Genomic DNA, 23,512 nt, shown 5'->3' with positions numbered 1-23,512 from the left:
CTAAAGTCTAACCTTACGCTTGCAAATCATATCCTTGACCGATCGGCCACTAATATCAATAGTCAAAGAGCAATTCATCTTGATCTCCACATGTTTCTTCACGATATTCCAAATATTCACTCTTCCCGGAACTATCGAGTAGCTGGTCATGTTCATCTCGCCGCCGGTGATGTCGGTGAAGAGGCCCGAGCTGCTTATCAGTCGGTCCGCCAAGACGTCTACCGTGAGATTCATCGGAAACGTGCTCCTCGCCTTCGCCCGGCCCGGCGGCCCATACGCCTCCGCCACCGTGGTGCCGTGGTAGTTGATGGTGGTGGTGGTGTTGTCAAATCTGAAGGACACCGCATTAGGATTTTTGATCGACATGGCCACCGCCAGAGTCATATTAACCCTAACTTGAAGCCGAGGCACTGCATCGACCTTGAGATCCAGATTTGTGACTTTCACCTGATTCATTGTTATTTCGGGATCTTTGACCTTGAACACTGTAAATATTAAGATGATGATGATCACTATAATTACAAGTAGAAGAGAGACTGATATACATCCGCACCATTTCATTCTTCTCCGACGAGCTCCCTTATCGGCGCCGGCGCCCGAAGTTGGGGCTAGCGGCTGAGCTTGCTCGGGCCCGCCCATAGATGACCGGAGAAAAGAAATGAAGTAATTGAAGGCCGATATGAAAGACCAAGGAGATGAATTTATTTGGGGGCTGAGAATATATAAATACGAGTATATATATAATTAATTAATCGAGTCAATTGTCAGCAATAAGAGTGTTTCTTCTATTTGTTAGGGAATAGAAAGAAACTTGGAAACGGACTTCTATTGGAACATGAACCGACCGACTAAAGCAGCAAGCTGGTTTTGGGTCCCATTTATTATGTTTTAAGAATATCTATGTATTATGTCCGTACTATATTCTCGTTTTATTTGAAATTTCTTTTTTTTTTTTGGTTGGAAAACTTGTTAAACGATCTAAATTTTATCTTTTTCATTTTTTGTTTTAATATTTTCATTTTAACCGAAATAAAAATATAAGATGAAAACTTTTTCCCTCCAGTGTTCTTATAAAACTTTTAACTTTATTTATTTTGCCATCCAAAAACATTTAACTTATAGAAAAAAAATGAGTAAAGAGTGTTTTTTTTGGATAAAGCAAAGAGTGTTTATTATAATTTAAACCATTTAAATTAATTTTGAATGTCCTAAATTCAATTTAATTTCTTTATTTTTAAACAATTTTTTATTTTAATAGGTAAAAAAATTTAAAATATCTTATAAATGTAATTTATTTTAAAAAATAAGTTTATCATTAAAAATTTTAAATTTGTATTAGATTTTGATTAGAGTGTTGGATATTAGGGGTGTTCATGGAACGAAATAGAACAAGGATTTTGTCCTGTGTCCCGTGACGGGATGGGGACGTCCCGCTTTCTTTTTTTTAATAAAAAAATACTATAATTTTTTTATATGAATTTTTTATGTTATAATGCTTATTTTTTTATTGGACTTCTAAAGATAAAAACACTGTAAAAAATATTATGTAGAAAACTCAATTATATAGTATAAAAAAAGGTACAAAAATGATACTGTAAAAAAAATACCATAAAAGAAACACTATATAATAATTTTATAAATTATTTTATTGAGGAGGGAGATTTTGTTGAGATAATACTACAACTTAAGAGTTAAAAATACCATAAAAATAAGATTTATTATTAATAAGTAAATTAAATAATCTAATAATAATTATTAATAAATAATTTTTTTTTTAAAAACCCGAAATGGGACAATCCCACCCCGCATCCCATCCTATCTCAGTTAGTGTCTCGTCCTATTCCATCCCATTTTTGTCCAGTCTTGAAAAATTTTTTTGTCTCATCCCATCCTGAACTCATCAAGACTAGAATTGAATGACCGGAATGAAACAAATTGAACACTCCTACTAGTTACCCGAGAGCTGAAATTTTAAAGAAGTAAAAAAGTCTCGCAAACAATAAATGCATCACAGCCAAGAAAAAGGAAAAAAACGAGTCAGACTTTCTGGAAGGCAGCTTCTCAATGAGAATAGTGACACGAGACGCATGATTTCTTCTCCAAGAAATTAATTTTTAATTTTGACTTTCTAGGAATAATTTAGATCAAATTTTTTAACTTATTTTAAATATTTTCCTTCCATTTTTTTTTCACCTTGGGTATTTTCTTTCAATGAAAGTGACGTATTTGAGAATAGTAATTATTTTTTAATCGAGATAATTTGAAAAATCAAATAATTACAATTTGTAAGACTCCTGTGGTGGCAGCAGGACCCCACATCCATTCTGTATCTCTTCCACCAGCCTTTTGGTGGCCCTCAACTCTTTGCTCCCGACATCCTTGACTTTGCCACCTGGCAAAGTACCATGGTCCCACCTGCCACTTTACTCATCTTCAATTTCTCTTCCCAAGGCTAAAAATTATAGGAAAAACTGGGGATAAATTCCCGTTAAAAAATTAACTGACAAACGATCCCGTTGTATATATTAAAAAAAAAGGCTACACATAAAAAAAAAAGTTAAATGATACAACATATTATTTACACATAAAGAATTAATTTGCACATAAGGAAAAAAAAGATTGCATACAAAGGAAGATAGGAAACCGGTTTCGGTGCTTATTGGTTTGATGAGCATCTTAAACTCATCAAATCAAGATCGTTCATGTCTCATTTGGATGATTCAGATTTGATTTATTTTTTATTTTTATTTGTTTAAAATAATTATTTTAATATATATAGAATCTAAAATAGAAATAATCTCTTAACTATCATTTTTCAAAAATAATTTTTATTTAAAAATAACTAATTAAAAATTTTAAATCTAAATCGTTCAAATCAGATATAAATTATTTAGATGTGATGAGTTTATAGTGCTTATCAAGGTGATGAGCACTGAAATTAGTTCCGGAAAGATAAACTGTATGTAACATAAAGAAATTAAATTACACACAAGAAAAGTTGAGTTGTATAAAATCCTAAGAGGCTATTTGCCAATTAATTTCTCAATAAAGATTTATCTCAATTAGCCCAAAATTATAATAAATATTTTCCAAAATTAAATAAAATATTGACTAAAGTATACATTTGGTCCTTTAACTTTATGTAAAGTTTTAGTTTAGTTCCTTTACTTTAAAAAGTATATTTTTAGTCATTTAACTTTAAAATTGTTAGTTTTAAATGATGATTTTTTTTATAACAATTATGGTTGTTTTGAATATTAAACTTAATATATTGACATTTAATATTGTTTTATCAGCATTTAAAAGCTTAATATCATATTTTTTGTTAACAGTTTTAGGGTGAAAAGATTAAAAGTTTACTTTTTAAAGTTAAGGGATCAAAATAAAATTTTAGGTAAAATTAAATGGCTAAAAGTATACTTTAGCATAAAATTTTAAAGGAAGAGCTTTCATTGGGTTAATATGTTTATTATTAACTAACTCAACATATAGAATTCGTAATACCTTTTTGTGGATATTCATAATTAATTAGCTCAAAATAGGTCAAATCTCTATATTCTTAAAATTGTTATGAAGTTATTTATTGTTTCATCCAAAAAAATTATTTATTGTTTTATTCTTTTATTAGAAATTTATCAGTGAAGGGGAATGTAAAAAAATTATTTTTTTCAAAAAATAAAAAATTTAATCATAGATAAAATTGAGATTTATTTTTAAATAAAATTAATGGGTTAATGACCCCCCTGTTAAAAATAAGGCAGGGTATGATGAATTTATGAGACAAGTGATAAAAAGTTGATGTGGTTTGAATCAGACCCGGCCAAACCCATGCCATGTGGGAAGCAACAAAAAGTTGCGTTGGCATTAAAATTACTTTTGGAGCATGAGCCTTTTTTTTTTTCATATTCAAAAGTGATCTTTGAAAAAAAAAATTTGGACTTGAAGTCACTTTTTGAGTGTTGAAAGCCAGATTTAGCTCACCCTTGATCAGCGTCTTAGACTATAGAAGTTTAGCTATAGGCCCCCCAGAAACACAACATGAACAGGGGAGTTTCTCCAGACGGGTCTTCGGGCCCGGACAGGCCTAATTCTGTCGATATGTTGCAAATTTCCCCAGGAGTAAAATTAGCCAACAGATTCTTGTACGACTATTGAAACACCCAAAACCGAGGCATGACAGAACCAGATCATACATAGGAAGACACAAACAACAATATAGTAAGTCTTTGACTCCTGAGACTTTGTAACGCGACATACAAACGAAATCCAGCATGTACTCGTGAACAATGCGAGCATTAAACGACATTACATCAAAGGTAATGGCAGAGAAATACTAGATGGAACAAGCGAATGTTATAATTGTTTTGAGAAATGAGAATAAAAAAGATGTCATATATAATTGAGCTAGGCAAACCAATCAGAGAGGGTAGGAAGCTTGATCTCGCCCTGCTGCGAAACAGGAATCTTGATGTTGCCGATGACAGGGAGATCAATTATGAACACCAAATCCAATTTATAGTCTATGTCCCAGTCCTTGGCCACGTCCCTTCCCAAGCTCAATAATATACTGTGAGCCACCTTCACTGGCACTTCCACCATTGTCGATGCCTTCGCCTTCAACGACCCCGGGTCTGGTATCACCCCTGTTGCTATCTCCCTGCAACCACATTCTCAATCATTTAAGAACTAGATTTGTAATTCATCTTTCTAATCTATCTTTGTAATTCCATTTTCAATCCTGTGGCTTCAAGAACAGTAGCGAACGTACCTGCCATCGCTCTTGAGCGAGTAGGATATTTCACAAATGGGCAGAGGAGTTGGGTATGGATTGGAAACAGAGACCTTGGCCAAGTACTCGACTCCCTCCCGGCTCACGCTCTTGAAGTCGACATCATCTACACTCGCCTCCGGCATCGGCACGTCGGCGATCTTCTTCGCAACGTACGTCTTGACGGCCTGCGACAGTTTCCATAAACCTATTATCACACTCACAGATATCACAGCCGCCGTCACTTTTGTCCTCAACCTCCATCCCCCCTTCATTTTCAAACAAAACTCACTCCCGCGTACGTAGTCGTATCGATCGGAGGCCCGAGGCTGCACGTGACCTCCGATCTCTGAGATCTGAGATTCTCGATCGATCGCTAACGACGGGAATGGAGGATAGATCCAAATCCCACGACTTGGCGTGGTGTTATTTCGATTTCCAACTTGGTCGGTGCTTTGATTGGACGCTTCTTTTATGGTGACGATTAATTATATGGCGTCTTGCATCTTAATCTGGATTATTACTTCACATGGTTTGAAATTTGAATCTTAATATTAATTGTGTGGGATCTTGTGTAAATTAAGGTTCATGAAAACTGCAGCTTCACGTGAATTTTATAATTCATATGGGGACAGAATGGAAAATTAAATTAAATTTTTGATATTTCAAAAGAACACTTTACTCATTCATACTTGAGAATTGAAAGTTTGAGATGATGGGGATAATCAAACATCACCTAATATTGTTTTTCCCCTTTTTGAGCCAAAAAGAGTGAACTGTTGTTTTCCCCAGAAGATCCAAGGTAGGTGATGAGTAAGGTTATTGCTTATAACCATCCGCACATACGAATGCGACAGTTTCACGTATTTATTGGGGGAAAAAAAAAGTAAAGCAATTGTGAAGGCGTGTGACTGGTTTTCTTTTCTTGATTTGTGAACAAATTTCCGGGAAAAACTGCAAAATGCTGCGTCCATGATTAATAACAATTAAAGACGTGGGATGATGCTACATATATGAAGTTTTTCAGGAAACTGATTTGAATCGTAAACCTCGTCATCGAGAATAAATCAAAAAACAGATTAAAGGATGAGGAGAGATGTGCTTGGATGAAGATATAAATTAACGAGAAAGGTGAGGGGAAAAGCGAAGGAAAAAATTAAAATTGCAGAGAAATGAAAGAAAGAAACTGACCTCCATTGATGAGCGCTGTGTGTGGACGACGATTGTGGGTACAAGGAAGAAGAAAATGCGGTGAATGGAGATTAAGGAATGAAGTTATATATGTGTATATATATAACTTAATTTGTGCATCTCGGCAAGCAGGCGTTACTTCTATTTATGTAGAATTTTTTCAGACGTATGCGACAGGTTAATGGCCAAAGCTAGCCCGCAATATATATGATATTCTTCCGGTCTTTAATATAAGACCCATTTAACTAATTTGATTAGATTAAAAAAGTTAGGTAAGTTAGTTAATTATAAAAAAATGGCACATTTTTCCTAAAACACCATAATCATCTTTTTTAATACCCCCTCTCCCTCTTCTATTTGATTATGATTGAGGGAGTATCTATAAGGGTAATTTAGAGAAAATTGATAAATATAAGAAATGGGTCTTATATTTAGGATCAAAATCAACTCAAAAATTAGATCCTATATTAAGAACCGGAGGAGTATTAAAATTGTACTTAATGGGAAAATAACACTCTCGATCCTCCTCTCTGACGATAATATACATGTATATATAATTATATGGGGGTGTGTGTGTGTGTTAAATGTGGCCATATCTTCAAATTAATGTGCCCTAAAAAAACGAAATTAATGCTTGTGTGTATATATACATATATATACACATTTGTGAGAGGTGCTTTCTTTAATATTGATTAGGCTACCCCATTAGGACTAAATCGTATATGGGTTATTTATTTAGTTTGCCATTCTGTTTAAGGTCGCGAATCGGGGGAATTTGGCAAATGAATATACAAGAAGTCGGTACAAAAGGGATTTCAATAATTAATTACACACGGCAGATCTGACAATAAATATTTATTTTCATAAGCAACAAAGTGCATGGAACCTAGCTTAATATACAAGGGGTACAAAAGGGAATACATAAAATAATGTTCCCTTGATTGCGGCGATTACTCCGAATAAAATTCAATAGCGAAAGAATATTGAATTGGAGTTAAATAGTTAATCACTACTCCTAGGCATAACGCCAGGCTAAAAATAATCAATACTGCACTACCTTACTCTTCAAGAAGAATTGAATTACTAGCTCCCGCGTTATGTAATGGCCAATTGAAAATTAAAAAAAAAAAAAAACTACGGACTCCCTCAACTCTTGCATTTTAAAAGTGTGAGCAACAAACCAGCCGGCATTGTTGGGAAGATACCATGTTCATAAAGTACTACTTTTTGACTTTTTCACATTGTTATTTTCAATTTTTCATACATCTATTCCAAAATATACTCCTCCGGTCTTTAATATAAGACCCATTTAACTAATTTGATTAGATTAAGAAAGTTAGGTAAGTTAGTTAATTATAAGAAAAGTGACACATTTTTCCTAAAATACCATAATCATCTTTCTTAATACTCCCTCTCTCTTTTCTACTTGATTATAGTTGAGGGAATATCTATAGGGGTAATTTAGAGAAAATTGATAAATATAAGAAATGGGTCTTATATTTAGGACCAAAACCAACTCACTAATTGGGTCCTATATTAAGGACCGGAGGAGTAACATACAACATCAGTGTTTGATAATTAAATATAGTAGTAATATAATTTGAGAGGGGATGACGATCTGAGTTAAGCCGAGCTCAGACTCGGACTGAGCGGCAATTAAAAAGACATTGCCATTTTTTTTGCTAAAAAAGACGTTGCCATTCATATACTCTTCTGCGTATTATGTCGAGCCCATTCTTCTTTGGGCCGCACAATGTAAATAAAATAACTGTTGTGGGCCCACTCTTTACTGGCTCAAGCCCGCTTGCTTAGCCCAGACTAGGAATTCTACGCATGCGACTCGCTCACAGTCACACCGGAGGGCATTACTGCTTTCTTCCTTTCTTTGTGCTCGCCTCTGTTCTAATTAAAGAGCTGTGGCGGCGGCCACTTTCAGAGGAAGAGGAAACTAGCAAAGTTGCTGATTGGGTGTCATACGGTACTTGGGACTTTGTTAGATTAGCGACAACTATACCTAGTAATGTTGCTCAGAAATTAATTAATCACGTACGGTCTTACCCCCCGTGATAGAGGCTGGAAATAATACTATTTCTTGGAACGCCACTGATGACTGGAACTTCACAGTGAAGAGTGCTTACTTTATACTTGAACAGTCCCCTAACAATGCTTTCCAATCTACTCTCAAAGCAGCAGTATGGAAGTGAAGAGGGATAAACGCATCAGAGTATTGGTCGCTTTTAATAATCGACTTCCTGCAAACTCATGGAGGAGCATGTGGTCTCAAGCTTCGCCGTTGTGTCCTCATTATGATGATGGCTGTGAGGATGTGTTGCATATCCTTAGTCGTTAGGCACTCTGAATACGCAAGATCTTGTCTGGTTACATTTGTTAAACCCCAGGTATGATTCTCAATTTTTCTCATCTTCGTTACGTGATTGGTCTGCTCTAAATTTGAAGAGAGATTTGGGAAATGATCATAACGGTGATTGGCAATTTATTTGGGGTGTTTCAATCTGGAAGCTTCGGTTATAGCATAATAATGCGGTGTTTGATGATGATTTTATTAAGCCCTCCGAGGCAGCTTTTATCATTTTACATGCCTGGAAGCACTGTGTGAAGATACAGGATTTTGAATCTGACTGAGACTCCTCCCAGATTAATAATTCTACCTGGACACCTCCCCCCAGGGATGGGTTAAACTTAATGTGGATGGTGCAGTTACACATTCTCAGAACAGAGCGGGATGTGGGGGCAGATGAATGAGCTATGTTTAAGGGTCTCAATCTTGCTTGGGATCTTGGTTTAAAGAAGGTCATCCTCGAGTCAGATGCACAGAACTTGATCAACATGATGATCAAATGGTTCTTTAGAAGATAGAGGTAACCTACTGTTTTTTCAAATCAAAAACTTCATGCGATATCCCAGGGAGCTGCGAGTTTGCTATATTTCCAGGGAAAGAAACAAGGTGGCTGATCAGTGGAAGGAGTTTCCAACTATTCCTTTTTAGACAGGAGTTCTCTCAATTTGAGGATCCTAGTGGCTAACGATTGTCTGGGATCTACTCCCCATGTTTAGTCTTTTTATTTTCTAGGCTTCAAGCCTTCTCTTGTATAAGAAGCCAAAAAAAAAAAAAAAAACAGGCTCGCCTTTTTTCTTTTTCTTTTTCTTTAAAGCTATGCCTTGTTTAGTTTTTGTTATTAATCATGTAATTAGGTTCACAAATTTTGTTGTTAGAATTTATTGATTTTAAGTTTTTATTTGTAATGTCTTAAAGGGACAATACTTTTGTTAAAAAAAAAAAAGAATAAAAATAAAGTTAGTATTTATCCCACGAAATTTTAGGAGGAGAAAATAGTTACGTTATTTAAGAAATAATGACATTATTTCCATTTTTATTACTTTAGAAAAACAAATGAGCAAAATGTGTTTATCTTAAATTTGACACCAATATAAGGGGATATAAAGTCCATAGACATGGGCATGAATCTCAAAATTGAAAAACTGTTCTTTTTAATATTTTGCTATCTAATCTAAACCGTCTTCACGAGTTGGCCTAGAAATCCAGCAGCCAATAAACCTGAACTCCTATGGTACTATTCATAGGATAGAGAGAGATAGTTTTTCTTGATCCTATTTATAAATCACTTCATTAAATTTTTGTCATCAATGTACTATGTACATTGTCCTCTATTTATTAAAGTATAGATGGTTTTTTTTTTAAAGTCTATATATGAAATATGGGTAAAGTTGAAAAGTTGTTATATTTTAATAAAGAGTTAATAGAGTTTAATGTTTTCTTAGTTTGTGTGAAACATATTAGAAGTCCCTTATCCAGAGAAGTGTGTGTGTGTGTGTAAAACTAGATGATTAGAGGCACTGCATATATAAGTCGTACGTATACACAAATTTATATGTTTACAAACAAACGAGTATGTAAAATGAAGCGTAGAAGACATATAGCTAGAACCAAGCCAAGCAGTTGAAAGAAAATGAGTGTGATCAACCTTATTTTACAGACGTTTATTCTTTCTGTACCTTTTTTTTTCTTTTCTTTTTCCTGACATCAGAAACATTTGAAAGGGACGGAAGATGATGGAGGGGGCAGGTGGTAGCTAGCTAGAACCTGGTAAGGAATTGGATCTGCTTGAGGAGAGGGGTGAGGGTTTCCATGAGCTTCTCACACGGGTGGTTGTGAATTCCCTCGTACGTTGTCACCACGATGCCTGTATCTCTCGACAACCTCTGCACCTGTTTCTTCACATTGCATGTGTGGTGCGTGCATCTGTAGTAGCTCCTTTATTTTCCATTGTTTCCATTGTTTCATGTCAAACACACCAACCCGCCCATGTCAATATTATATTTATATATACATATATATTCACCTCATTCATATATATATATATATATATATATATATGCGCATGTAATTAAACCTAATTAACAATCATAAATGTTTGCTCAAAAAAAAAAATCATAAATGCATGTTCTTATATGGATTTGGATTCAATCAGAAAAGAACACATAGTAATACTACCTCCGGTCCTAATTATAAGAGCTAGTTGGCTAATTTGAGGAGATTAAGGAAAGAAGTTAAATTAGTTATTTGTAATAAATAGATGTTATTTTTTTCTAAAAATATCCTTACTAATCAAGTATATTAATTAGAACCATTATTGTTAAAAAGATTATCTTAGAAAAAAATACATAAATATGAGAGACAAAGTAGATTAAGGTCTTATATTTAGGACCAAAATAAAAGTCAAACAAGGTTTGATATTAAAGATCGGAGGTAGTACAATAGCAGCAGTACACCATTCCATCTTCAAATTAAAGAGCTTATCTTTTTAAATTTTAGGACAATTATTTATAGGTATATATAAACTTGAATACCAAAAGTTATATGTTTCTCCGAATTATTAGTTTTTCAAAATATGTGGGGCAGATGGATTATTGATGAAGTTCTTGCCGAATTCCTAATAAGTTTTCATGAAGACGGATGGATCTACAGGATCACCAAACATCACCTACTAGAAACTGATGCGAACATATACATAAATCGCATGATGATGTTATGAAACACTTAAAACACAATTAGCTTAACCAATTTTTTTTATTAGTCTGACTTTTCAATTCCTGACAAACAGCCTCTTTTCTTTTCTGGGTAATGGTCTCTTTGACCATGCAATAAACTCTACCTAAGGAGGTTTAACTAATTATGCTCTGTGTGTGTATCCAAAGCACCTTTTTTTTTTTTCCTAAAAAGAAAACTCTAATACTTTTACATTCGGTTTCACATAAAAAATATGTACACGGTTGAAGAATCAAGTGTGTGTGTGTGTGTGTGTGTATCATGCACCCACTGTAAAGTGATTAATTAAGATTTAAGAAGGGAAAAGTTATTTTTCCCCAGACATCTATTATTAGAGGAGAAGAGATTATCAGTGTAAAAGGAGCTCGTTTCACAGGGTTTGGTTGATTTTGGTTAAGACTCGAATCCAACTGATAATGTTTTTGCACTGTCCCGGCCGGCCCTGAATTAAACTGATAGTTCTAATTAACTTAACAAATTGATCAAAAATGAACTTAGAAAATATTGGACCTGGTTGGCTTAGTTAGTTATTTAAATATGCATGGATATCCAATATAATTTGATAAAATTATCAATATGTTATGTATAATAATCTATTAGAAATTCATAAGTCATAAACAGTATAACATATCTTGGATTTGTGCACCACATAGGGTCACACGCATGCACTTCCTGCAATACATGTATTTAATGCACGATAGCATCTGTTACATAAGTTAATATACTTACGACTTCACAGTTAAAGGAGAAAATTCGATTAAAAATAGTCATACACACACACACACGAGAAATTGGTAAAAGAAGTTTCAATAATAAATTAAATTTAGACCAGATTAATGTCTCGCAAAAGATTATAGACCTAATGAGTATTTAGTAGGATGATTAGAGAGTATTCGAAAGTTAAGAAATGCAGGTTGAACTAGTCTAGTTATAGGTCTGAATATTGCACTCTCTATTATGGTCCAAGCTTTTATGTCAAGCCCTGGACTCTTTCAAACTCAACCTAATTCAACTGTTTATTTCTTCAAACTCTTAGTCTATTTAACTAAGTTAATCTGTACAATTAACAGAGAAAAACGTTAAATCTGATGTTTCCTTTTACTTGTTTGCCCTAAATGTGTTATATATTTCTGCCATATACTAACATATTCAATTTTTAGCACGCGAAATAATCTCCATTATATATATTAACATGCATACTCTATCTTATTCTTCTTTGTACTTAATTATAAGAGTGCAATGAGATGACTTATGGATAGGCATCTGTCTTTGGGGGGGGGGGGAAAGAAAGAGTTTGAAATGACCTCTACGAGATGCTTAAGTTTCAAATTAAAGGCTATCAAAAGTTTAATTTATGTATTAGTGACACATGGAATATGCTGAAAAAAGAAATTAAAAAGAAAGTTTTCGTAGTTTAAACATACTAGTCCTCGCAGGATGGATATTTCAATTTTATCATTTTCATTTTATTGGGGTTCATGCTCTTATTTACCCCTTTGTCTTTTAAGAAAAGATGTCAAGGCATATAGATATATCTCACCGGGATTATAAATTTGCGTTTCGGGTCCATAAAAACGTTGTGGTTTTACTGTCTTTTAACGCTCACCATAGGTATCTTCCGTGATTATATGCATTTATTGTTACGTTAGAGATCATTACTTGTCATCATCCTAGCAAGTTCCCCGTAAGAAGTAAAACAACTACTTTTTTATGCTATCAACATTGTAAATTAAACTTAGCTTGTTTTATTTATGGATACCTGCACTCTCCCCAGTAATTTAATATAAAATTTTCTCATCATTTTTTTTCTTCATCAAACTAGTTACTCTCTCATCTCTTTCTAACAAGTTTACAATATAACATGTCTCGTCCAATAAATTACTACTTCTGACCTAATTAATCAACCCAATTCATCTAACTAAGTGTTTGCTTTTTTGAAGGCAATTTTGATATTTTACAAGAAATACTTAATTTGAAATGGTTAATTGGAACTTATATAAAAAAGGGAAGGAGTAATTTGTTCAGAAAACATTACAAGTGACACGAAGGGAATAAATAGAGGCAGTATCAAAGGATTAAAAGAAAAACTTATTAAAGCACAGTTAAAAGATACACAAACCTGGGATATACGCTGTTCTTGACAGCTTTCTGGCCGTACTTCCTCCAACGATAACCATCGTCGAGAATATCATCAGCACTTCTGGTCTGAAAAGCAAACCTCGGCCTCGTCGACTTCTTCAGCCTACCTCCTCCTCCTCTTCTTTTCTCTTTATTATGACTCTCCTTTTCCATATCCTCATGACCTCCATTCATTTCACCCATTAAAGTCGACGATGATAAACCACCAACACCACCACCTCCTCCTTCCATCATTGGCTTGTAACTGCTTGTAATATTAACGGCGTCCCCAACCCCAACCTGAAAGTTATTGCTCTGCCCTGAGAATATGTTAGCCCAGTCAATGTCAAGCAGCCCTTGAGGGTCCAGCGGCTTTTCCAGCACCGATGACGACGATGCTTCCACCCCTGGCGGTGAGCCCGGGAAGATGAAGGTAGGGTTTTGAGGCGGCGATGATGGAAGCAGCGGCGGAGGTGGAGGGCTTGGTGGGTCCACCTGCAGGAGGTGGTTTTCCATGTTGTTGAGCTGCGTTTTCTAGGGTTTGGCTGTGAGAAACGGAAAGAAGTTGATAGAGAGAATGAAAGTGTGTTTGAAGGTTGAAATTTATAGAGAAAACAAGAGGAGGAGAAAGGTGGTGGGTGGTAGAAGAAGTTGGGCAGACATTAATACTAAACAAGACAGATAATATATATATATATATATTAAATGAATTAATTTGATCAACTATTTTTATGGACATATAAATGTTTGTGAAGGGAGGATTAGTTCATTGGTGATAACGAAAGGAGAAGAGGAGGTTGGTGGGTAAGGAACGCTTACTTGTGAGAAATGGGAATGAATGTGAGAATGAAGAGGAAGTACGGGAAGGGTTTGAGGCAGTTGAACGGAAGTAGTTGAAATTTAGGTTGGGTTAAGCATGGCTTACAAGATAGCTTAATTGCCTTCCTGTTAATTACTACTTAATGACATTCATTAGCTTAATTAACTTTGGGCTAATCACTTAATACACAACATCTATTCATACCACCATGGTCTTGGGTGGTCAATTCTCATCATCCCTAAGACATCTCACTATTTACAACTTGCCTCAACAACCGTACACCATTCTTACGTTCATTCATTTTGTTCCTTCCATTTTACGACTCATTCAACTCTACTTTTTATTTCATAATTCGCACGTGCTGAATTCTTTTTCTTTTCCTTTTTTTTTTTTGCTGGTGGGATGCTCGTAAAGTTTGAGTTTTCAAAGTTTTTGAATTTGGATACTGGTAAAGGTTGTATTGCTAATAAATGCTACATGCGTATCATTTTGGGAAACCAATGGATTATCATATCAAATTAGATGGTTTAAATTTAACATGGTATAAAATTAATAAATTTTGAAAAATAATAACACTATGAATAATTAAAGGATGAAGGTGCAAATATACCTATGAACTTATACCAAATGTGCGCCTGGCACCATAAACAAACATTGGGTGCAAAAATACACATGATGGTTTCAAAAAATTGCAAAAATACAATGACTGTTAATTTTTGTAACAATGACTATTTGTTTGATCGAAGGCACTGATGTGGATGCTGACATGGCTTAGAGAGTCTAATAAAAAAGAGTGAATGTGCAAATATACCTGCGAACTTTTGTCAAATATATGTCAAACACCAAACATAAACCCAAGGCACATAAATACCTACTATCATTCTAAAGAACCCTAAGATACTATAGTTGTTTAATTCATTAAAAATGATTGTCTAACTCAAACTTTTGACCAAACAAGGTGACCTGGACGTTAAGTTAGTATTTCAGTCTTCCTCCTTCAAGTGTAAGTCCCTCCTTTTTGCAAATTAGAGGAGATGTGACAAGAACAACTGAGAGAGAGTAGGGTTGCTCTCTTTAGAAAAAGAGAGATTTTGATAGATAAAATGATGGAGCAAGTTTTGTGAAGAGTTTTAACTTATTTATTTTCAATGGAAGTGCAATAGTGAGGAGAAAACATCATTGGGATCGGAGGGAGACTGAAACGTGATCATTTGAAAGGAGAAGCAAATTGCACTTGAAGGAGGGAGACTGAAACACTAGCTCAAGGTCCGTGTTACCTTTTTTAGTTAAAAGTTTGAACTAAAAAGTCATCTTTGATTAATTAAACAATTATAGCATTTTAGGATTGTTTTGAAATGATCATAGATATTTTTGTACCCAAGGTTTGTTTATGATGTCAAGTGCATATTTGGAACAAGTTCATAGGTATATTTACATCTTTATTCTTTTTTATCAGACCTTCTAAGCCACATAAGCATTTATGTTAGCATCTACGTCAACACCTTCGATCAAACAAACAATCAACATTACAAAAATTAACGGTTGGGGTATTTTTATAACTTTTTGAAATCATCATGTGTCTTTTTAATCCAAGATTTATTTATGGTATCAGACACACATTTAATATAAGTTTATTGGTATATTTACAGCTTCACCCATACTTAAAATGAGTCAAATTGAGAGCGTGACTTGCACAAACTCATTTTTAGGATAAATCCAATATACCATTTATGGTAATGAAATACAAGTTCAATGAGAGAGAAAAAAACTGTTAATTTCACAAAATCATGCGATCTTTTGGAAAATTTAATAGTCTGCTGTGAAAATAGAGAAACGCTAGCCGATCCCGGCCCATAATGAAGTAAGACAGACATATACAAACCCAGTTTGACATACTGCATAGGCTATCATCCCGGCCCTTCACGGATGACTTAAAAGTAAATATACATTACGGGAAAAAGCCCCGAAACAAAATCAATTTTTTAAAATTAAATTATTATTATTGAGAATAAAATACATAAGGTGCACAGAAGGAAATGGAGTTTTAAACAGCGCCCTTCTTGCTTCCAATAACTCAAGAAAGTTTCAAAAATTTGCAATGCCTCATTTAACTTGAAAACAAATTGAAATCTTCAATTGCCTCTAGCAATTCTATATTAGCTCGATCCTCTCTTCGAGATCCTCTATATTCATTCTATCAACTAACTCGCAACGATCTTAAAAATTGATACATACAGACCATGGAGCTCCAAGAAACAAGTCCCTGTGTAACTTCGGCGTAGCGATTAATATCAGCTGATGATCATCTTGTTCAGAAATTCAGCATGGTCGGGAAAATATTCCATCAGTTCATTCTTTGTCACCCAAACAAAATCCTCACACTTACGAATGTTGAACTTGTTTTTTGCAATTACTTGTGACTTGAAGAAGAATTTCTGACAAGATTTCAGCAAAAAAGAAGAATGGTAAGCATAATTCACAGTGAGAAATAAATGCAGCGTGGGATCACATGAAAAAGCCAACTTCCATATTCATGCAGTACAACTGCACCAAGACAAGAAAGAAAGAAAAACCCTCAAAGATGGGTAAAAAAAGGTATTTGGACTAGATTTAGGAGAAGTCCTAGAGGGTTGAATTTTTATCAACTCCTGGAAAAAAAGCTCCCCAAATTTTTATGATTATATTTAAAAACACTTGATAAAAAATATCTAATAATTGTACTTAAGCTTTTCTCCTATGAAATTACGTATGACCAGAGGCTAAAAATTGCAATAACAAAGCACTGAAAAATTTCTCATCAAGGCACCTTGAAGGATGCAGACCCTGGCGCATCATCTGTAGACTGAACAACCATATGGGCCATTGGAGCATTTCCGACAAAATAGGTGCTAGAAAGATCTCCTATGACTGATTCCAAAGCAGACTCAGCACACTGCAAATTGTTAAAACTATGAGGGGGAAAAGAAAAGGAAATAAATGTTAAAGAAAAAAAAGAAGAAGTCATATAGCAGTTTCCACCTTGCGTAGTGTCTCCTCTGATTCATAAACTTTTTCTGGAAAATGCCAGACGGGCTTTCCACTTGGAGCCCCATATGGTATACCTTTCAAAAGAAGGTACAATCTTCTGTCAAGAGCTCTTTGCAATGACCTGAAGGGGTGTAATTTAAAAATGTTTAATAAACAATTAAAAGAGTACGCCAAACTAATGAGTTTCCACATCTTTCAGATTCTCAAATTATACAAGCTACTGCCACCTCATTCACCATATGTAAACATTAAAAGTTACATATACGAGCATTCTTCATTATCAATCAAACCAACATGCGCAAGCATGTTCAACATTGCAACCCATTCATATGTAACAAGTAAACACCAGTAACCAAAAGGCAAGGCCATAGGTATGGCCTATGAATAAAAAGAAGAATAAGAGTGCATTATTATAATAATAAATGGCAGTTTAAATTAACTTTGCCTGACAAAGATTTAGTTAAAATATAACTAGGCCATACTTGTATGTCACTAGTTTTACACTAACATATGGTATAAAGTTCTACTAATGAAACAACAATTAATATAACTGAGGCACACACAGGAGTAGTTGGCTGCTAAACCAACCCAATTACAAATAATCAAGTCAAGTAATATGAAAGAGAACCCATGCAATAACTTATTAAGAATGCCCTTAACTAATACCATCCAAGAGGGATGGACAATTGCCCAGTCTGAAGGATGCTAGGATAAGGTAAAATAAATACATATTTCATTGGATTGACATAAATGTATGACATTTCGGGTCCCTGTATGTAGAACCATTTCATTTTCCCTCATAAGTTCCCGAGTATTCTTGCCATTTTTATTTTTTTTTAAAAAAAGAAAGATACCTTCTCAGGGTAAATCATGCAAATCCAGCAACTTAATGCATACCTTCTATCATTGCTTTTGTCAGCTTCAGTGACTCGAGGAGCTGGCACATAGTCAATCTGATAGTCACCTTTCCCCCTGGATGTAACATAATATTTGCATAAAGCTATGCGAAATCAAATACTTATTTTTACTTTTTTTCAATTATCATTATTTATCTCTTTAATGGATGCATACAGGAAAGAGAAGACACTAAAAGAAAGACTATGAAGGTGAAGAAAGTAAAATCATGAGAACAGGTTGTAACCATATTGCCCCAAACTAGGACCAAACAAAGAAATACAAGTTATAGTTGCACCAATTCATTTTTCAGGTCATAAGAATTACATTGATGCAACAGCTAGAGTTTCACTGCACCATACGGTTTAATAAGGACAGTGGAAAACAGTAAGACATATTAATAAGATAGCATATATAAAATTACAAGAAGTTCCCACTCAGGAGCACAATAACAGATTGGGGCAGTTTTGAAACTGAATTAACATTTGCAATTCAATAGGAAAAAGGAAAGGGAACATTGGAACCAAATCAGTTCTTTTTATGAGTCACAGCATTATAAATTAATGTCCGGTATAAATATCTAGACTTAATGATGTGACCATAAGCAAGTACGCCAAGGATTGAGATCACCATAATGAGGGAAACCAGGAAACATAACAATCATATCAAAGCTTGGTATTTCAACATCAAGTATTAAAAACATAAATAAAAACAAACTAATACCTTGCATTCGATCTGTCTAGAAACTCATCTGGATATCTGCGCCGATACTGCTGTCGCCACCGAAACCTAAGCATCCCAACCCATAGTAATAAAAATCATAGTTCTAAGACAATCATCAACAGAATTGCGACATAGTAAATGGCACAGAGAATGTAGAAGAGTAAAATAAGAACCACCACTGCAACCATCGGTTCTTCAAGTATGCTGAGCAAATTCAACCACAACAAAAACACTCATTTAGTTGCCTTAAAGATTGGAAGAGGCAAGAACTTGATACTAAGTTACGTGCATTTTATAGTTCCCTTCATTTGGGTCTGTCAGAATCCCGTCCAGATCTAGGAACTATGTACTAAGAGACAAGTATTTCCTTTTAACTTCTGTAAGCTAAAGCTCATGATTTTCCCTTTAACACTCTCTTCCTCCATTTCTCCCGCAAAAGAACAGCTCTTTCTATGCATCTGTTAGTTTGATCACTTCGTTCACTCCAAAAAGACGAAGAAGAAGAATCCCAACGCCTACATTTTCTCAGCACACAAACAGATAGAAGATAACAAATGCAAGGGGAAAACTCACGAGAATTCTTGAAAGGCATAAACAGCAGGATCGATTTTGGGAATAACCACGGGCAGCCTCTCGAAAAGCACAGAAGCAACGATTTTCTCGGAGCTGGTAGTGCTAAATCCTCGCCTTGTTAAGAAAGGTCGAACCAACGATCTATGCATCCTTAATCTGATAAACACAGAAAAAGTTCCATCAAATAGCCAAAAAAATGAATAAATATGCCGAAACGGAGGGACTATACACTTCGCTTCTTAAAGAAAGAGAATATAGTTCCTTATTACAAAAATCATAAGCCTTTCGAAAATGAGCAACTTGTGGCAGAGTGAACAGTGACGAAAAAGAAGAAGAAGAAGCGGATGGAGGAGGAGCTCATGTTCAACCTGAAGCAAAGGAGTAACGAGCGACGGCCCTTGCTATCGTGACAGTGCGAGTTCGAGGGTTCTCGTTTCCCCGTATTGTTACGACTCCTTTTTCCAACCATGTTTAGGAGGTTTCATTGGTTAGCTGGGAAAGATTTTTAATTATTTGGCCCAAAAAATGAAATATTTAAAATTAATTTCTGCTTATGACTTCTCTAGATTTTCTTTCACAAAGAAATTTCATCAACAGCTTATCTCATTTTTTTGGTGAAAAAACACGTATTGTTTTGAGGGCCTGTTTGGGTATCTCAAAACCGTGGTTTCAAAGCACTTTTCCGCAAAACGAGATAATCTCCTCCATATATTTACTTCGTAATCGGTAAAAACACTTCTGAAACCATGATTTGTTTCTATCCAAACGCACCCTTAGTCAATAATAATTCATCTCCAATCCCCAGCAAAGTGTTAAAAAAATATATCCTAAATTCCTGCACATTTCTAGGTTCCTCTAAATTAGGTTTGTTTGGATGTGGATAGATCATAGAACTATTAAACAATATGGAGAGGCAATTAATATCATCATTAGAGAAAATACTGCTGACTATTTGCTAACGAGCCTCACCGATAACATATGTATACTAACCAGATAAGGATTAAAATGCTACTTCGAATTAGTATATATATAGAAAAGTCAAATGAGTGTATAAATTGCCTCGCCAAAAATGTTTAACCTCATGATGTTAAGTTGTTAATATTTTGTCCTTCACAGCTTCCTCTAGGTTGTAGAAGGCAAAGTGGATCTTAAGTAACATCCTGTGTTTTCATCTGAGAAGGATGAATATGTGTGAGACATGATCCATCAAAGGTGAATGCACACCGCACGAATTTACAATATCAAGTCACAATACCGTTAATGTAGGGTTCGTTTGAATTAGCGATTGGATAAGTATCATGTCATAAACTATTTAGCTACACCTACCCACTTGTTACAGTGAATTCCTATGATACAAGTGTCATGTCAAGTAACAACCATACATAAGAAAAGAGAGAGAACTGCTAGACTACGTCGACAAAGCATTTATACACTAAATCTCAGCTTCTTCCTATGCTTCAAGGTTTATTCTTTTCGCAGATAAATTGCTTTTCAGTTCGGCAAGAGATTCGTATCAGGTTACATAACAAAATTCTGCTGGATCCTCATGAGCACCCGAACTCACAACTTATGGACGTATTGTTGGCACTTTGATGCAAATAAAAAGCCTTTGCTTATCTAGAGCTTCCCTGGATATCTTTCAACCACCTATCCACCTGATCTCTTATGCCAAATCCTCGGCTAGGCTTTAGAATTTGCTTAAACAAAGCCATTTTTGGAACATTCCAGTGCTCCACATGCCTGAAGAATTTGCAGATTTGCAGAGATGTGAATGCAAAAATAATTATGTGGGTGAAAACTAGAAAGCAAAGTGGTCATAAGCTTGACACTAATTAAACATTCCACTTACCTGCAAACTCTTCCAGATTGTGCATCAAAATAGTATTCTGTATATCCCGTTGCTGCAGTTTAAATCAACATGTCGTCAAATTACATGGCGCATCATATAGTTAAATTAGACTCATTCTTCGTAATTAAGAAGGCATGTTTTCTCATGCATTGCATGGAGTTTTAGATGAACCACGTTGTTCATAAAGGTTAATTGTAATTAAAAAGCAGAAAAAGGGGAAAAAAAGGGAGAGAAAATGAAAAATTACATTGACCTACGCGAGTTTTTTGAAACCTAAATTGACAAACCCCTTCTGATTCAATACCAAAACCTCTTTTTTAGTCTATAGAACCTGGACTCATCCTTTCCAGCTGTGAAAATATTGCAGTAACCTCCCTTCACTTTTTCATAAATATTAAGTCTGCCTTCTGGTGATTTGTAGTTATGGGCCACATTGAAACTGAATTAGGCTGCTAGGTGTTTCTAGATGGCAAAATGCATACATGGTACAGGGACTGGCTGCAAATTTTGCAAAACTCAGAGAAGCTGAAAAGCAATTTACTCAAGAGAATAGAAAGTTCAAGTAAAACACGGTGATCTATATAAAATATTCTATGGCAAGATTAAACCGATAAGGAAAGCAGCCTTTCGGCCTTCAGTGGTTTGGTTTAGTTGATGGAAAGCAAGAAAGGCGTACCAGAAAGAATGGGTCTCCATGGAAACGATAAAATACAGCTGAATCGCCAGTGGCCAATTCCCTTATCCTGCAAACAAACCAGACATGTAAATCCATAATATGCCTATCGACTAAACGGGCCACTTGCAAAACCAAAGTTAGAAAAAGCACCAGCGCAGTGTCAGAGGTTGATCTCACCTCGAAGTCTTCCCACTTCATAAGCTTCATGTTGGACGTTACAAGAAGTGATCCAAAATTAGTGCAGTTCCTTTTAAAACGTTGAAGCCCTTTGAAGGAGCCTGCTGGATCAGCAAATTCACAATCCTCTTCATAAGCATTCAAAGTGAGGTTTCCTGAGGGTGAACAAGACCAGGTTACCCAGGCGAAATGCCCATCAGAAACATCTAAAATCACTGACCAGAAAATATTCAAATTTGCTAGAGTTTATCTGAGCAATCACTTGAGGCTGCTATGTTTGAGCTTTATTCTATGTCACTGGAAGGACACTTTAACCATGTGACACAATTTCTACTTCTATAGAGTCTTAAGAGAATTTCAGACGTTTTTCTAGGGGTTTTTGAGTAAGCAGCAACTGGCACAACTCTTCACATAATGGGGAAGCAGGACAAACCCAAGGCATTTTTTTTAAGTTCAACCCAATTCCATTGAGAGAAGCCAAAGCTACGTAAAAGATATTATGTAATAATAGACTACTAGGGGACATGCCAAAACTACATAAAAGATATTATGTAATAATAGACTACCAGGAGGCATGCAATATTGTCAGAAATATTGACGACCGGCTATTTTAACCAGAGGGATGACAGTACCCACATTTTGAGCGAATACGGGAATGGCAACCAGAACTTGTTCTAAAAGATTTAGCAGAATAGCATTTTACTATCTTCACTAAATGATGTAAAATATCCTTAAGCATACATGTATGGATGTATGCATGTACGAAGGATGCAAAATATCTTTGAGGAAGCCAATTCGTAGAATCAATCATCTTTCAAGTATAGGGTTTTACTCAAACTAGGAACAGGAATGAAGAATAAACTTGAACGAACCGTGTTAGGGAAAAACCTGTAACGAAGTAAGACTTTTCAAAGTCCTCTTTGATGGTTGCCACAACCGCAGCACGATCAACTGCCCCTGAACCATCTCCGGCAAGCTCAAGAGTTCTCTCAGGGGCTTCCTCGATTGAAGGGGAACGGAAGACAGAAGCGGCAATACCAAGAAGTTCAGAACCATACCATGCTATCTTGAGAAATGCATTTTGAGGTTCAGAATCTTGTTTTGTCGAGGAATCGGTAGTTGGATTTCCTCCATTGCACCGCAATCTATAGGTCTTGCGGGGAAGCTTCGATGGAAAGATCAAAGTATGATGGGAATTGAGGCGGGAACAAACGGAAGCTACGGAGGCAACACTTGCCATCCGAGAAGTTCATGGGGCAACAGTTACTCGCGCGGTTTGTCTAAAAATCTGACATTTCTGGTTTCTAAACAATTTATAGCCATAGAAAACAAGAGGAAATGATTTTTCTGGATGAAAGTTGGAGAGAACATCTTTCCAATTTTTCAATTCGGCCTCGTCGTTCAGAAGTAATTGTTCGCCTCGCCAATGTCAACCCAAAAAAAATAAAAAGAAAAATGATAAGAAAAAGAAGTTGGAAATTACTAATCAACCAGATATTTCTGTTCAAGCTAATTATTTCTTCAATTTCAGTATCTTATTGAATCAAGTTCTTTTATAGTTAGCCTTGAGTTTGTAGAGGAAAACTTCGCTAATTACAGTTATCAAA

The 23,512-nt window shown here is 35.2% G+C and overlaps 5 protein-coding genes across 6 annotated transcripts; all 5 read right to left on the bottom strand.

Annotated features, from left to right (window-relative positions):
• On the bottom strand, positions 1-639 carry LOC114726735 (uncharacterized). The gene has a single exon (XM_028913417.1). The coding sequence runs from the start codon at positions 637-639 to the stop codon at positions 1-3; it is 639 nt and encodes a 212-aa protein (XP_028769250.1).
• A 3,575-nt stretch (positions 640-4,214) lies between these two features.
• On the bottom strand, positions 4,215-6,098 carry LOC114726790 (desiccation protectant protein Lea14 homolog). 2 transcript variants are annotated; one of them, XM_028913498.1, is made up of 3 exons: positions 5,960-6,098; positions 4,769-4,956; positions 4,215-4,657 (listed from the first exon to the last, which is right to left on the bottom strand). In XM_028913498.1, exons 1-3 carry the CDS (start codon positions 5,963-5,965, stop codon positions 4,405-4,407), a joined length of 447 nt encoding a protein of 148 aa, XP_028769331.1. In that variant the 5' UTR covers positions 5,966-6,098; the 3' UTR covers positions 4,215-4,404. The 2 variants fall into 2 exon arrangements, with proteins under 2 accessions (XP_028769331.1, XP_028769330.1); XM_028913497.1 differs by lacking the exon at positions 5,960-6,098 and having other exon boundaries at positions 4,769-5,077.
• Positions 6,099-10,006: 3,908 nt separating this feature from the next.
• Positions 10,007-13,873, bottom strand: LOC114726791 (probable WRKY transcription factor 56). The gene is made up of 2 exons (XM_028913500.1): positions 13,168-13,873; positions 10,007-10,253 (listed from the first exon to the last, which is right to left on the bottom strand). Exons 1-2 carry the CDS (start codon positions 13,680-13,682, stop codon positions 10,076-10,078), a joined length of 693 nt encoding a protein of 230 aa, XP_028769333.1. The 5' UTR covers positions 13,683-13,873; the 3' UTR covers positions 10,007-10,075.
• A 2,083-nt stretch (positions 13,874-15,956) lies between these two features.
• On the bottom strand, positions 15,957-19,655 carry LOC114726723 (39S ribosomal protein L46, mitochondrial-like). Its single transcript, XM_028913404.1, has 7 exons — positions 19,572-19,655; positions 19,204-19,359; positions 18,631-18,696; positions 17,911-17,985; positions 17,005-17,134; positions 16,793-16,918; positions 15,957-16,421 (listed from the first exon to the last, which is right to left on the bottom strand). Exons 2-7 carry the CDS (start codon positions 19,350-19,352, stop codon positions 16,278-16,280), a joined length of 690 nt encoding a protein of 229 aa, XP_028769237.1. The 5' UTR covers positions 19,353-19,359; positions 19,572-19,655; the 3' UTR covers positions 15,957-16,277.
• A 719-nt stretch (positions 19,656-20,374) lies between these two features.
• On the bottom strand, positions 20,375-23,299 carry LOC114726722 (uncharacterized). The gene is made up of 5 exons (XM_028913403.1): positions 22,794-23,299; positions 21,906-22,060; positions 21,729-21,795; positions 21,053-21,104; positions 20,375-20,943 (listed from the first exon to the last, which is right to left on the bottom strand). Exons 1-5 carry the CDS (start codon positions 23,143-23,145, stop codon positions 20,817-20,819), a joined length of 753 nt encoding a protein of 250 aa, XP_028769236.1. The 5' UTR covers positions 23,146-23,299; the 3' UTR covers positions 20,375-20,816.
• Positions 23,300-23,512: the final 213 nt, after the last annotated feature.

Source organism: Neltuma alba, unplaced genomic scaffold (genome assembly GCF_004799145.2).
Source record: "Neltuma alba isolate B1F8T4 unplaced genomic scaffold, ASM479914v2 tig00012402_pilon, whole genome shotgun sequence".
NCBI classification, from domain to species: domain Eukaryota; kingdom Viridiplantae; phylum Streptophyta; class Magnoliopsida; order Fabales; family Fabaceae; genus Neltuma; species Neltuma alba.
Note: the sequence above shows the minus strand (reverse complement) of the source record. Positions and strands in the feature narration are given on the sequence as shown.

Coding starts and splice junctions, on each gene's coding strand:
- LOC114726735 (XM_028913417.1), bottom strand. CDS start 639: ATGGGCGGGCCCGAGCAAGCTCAGCCGCTAGCCCCAACTTCGGGCGCC.
- LOC114726790 (XM_028913497.1), bottom strand. CDS start 5,043: ATGAAGGGGGGATGGAGGTTGAGGACAAAAGTGACGGCGGCTGTGATA. Junction 4,658..4,768: donor TCGCTCAAGAGCGATGGCAG/GTACGTTCGCTA, acceptor ATGTGGTTGCAG/GGAGATAGCAACAGGGGTGA.
- LOC114726791 (XM_028913500.1), bottom strand. CDS start 13,682: ATGGAAAACCACCTCCTGCAGGTGGACCCACCAAGCCCTCCACCTCCG. Junction 10,254..13,167: donor AAGAACAGCGTATATCCCAG/GTTTGTGTATCT, acceptor TGGAAAATAAAG/GAGCTACTACAGATGCACGC.
- LOC114726723 (XM_028913404.1), bottom strand. CDS start 19,352: ATGCATAGATCGTTGGTTCGACCTTTCTTAACAAGGCGAGGATTTAGC. Junction 17,986..18,630: donor CTAGACAGATCGAATGCAAG/GTATTAGTTTGT, acceptor TGTTACATCCAG/GGGGAAAGGTGACTATCAGA. Junction 17,135..17,910: donor GACAAAAGCAATGATAGAAG/GTATGCATTAAG, acceptor ACACCCCTTCAG/GTCATTGCAAAGAGCTCTTG.
- LOC114726722 (XM_028913403.1), bottom strand. CDS start 23,145: ATGGCAAGTGTTGCCTCCGTAGCTTCCGTTTGTTCCCGCCTCAATTCC. Junction 22,061..22,793: donor AAAGTCTTACTTCGTTACAG/GTTTTTCCCTAA, acceptor GTTCACCCTCAG/GAAACCTCACTTTGAATGCT. Junction 20,944..21,052: donor CAATCTGGAAGAGTTTGCAG/GTAAGTGGAATG, acceptor CAAATTCTTCAG/GCATGTGGAGCACTGGAATG.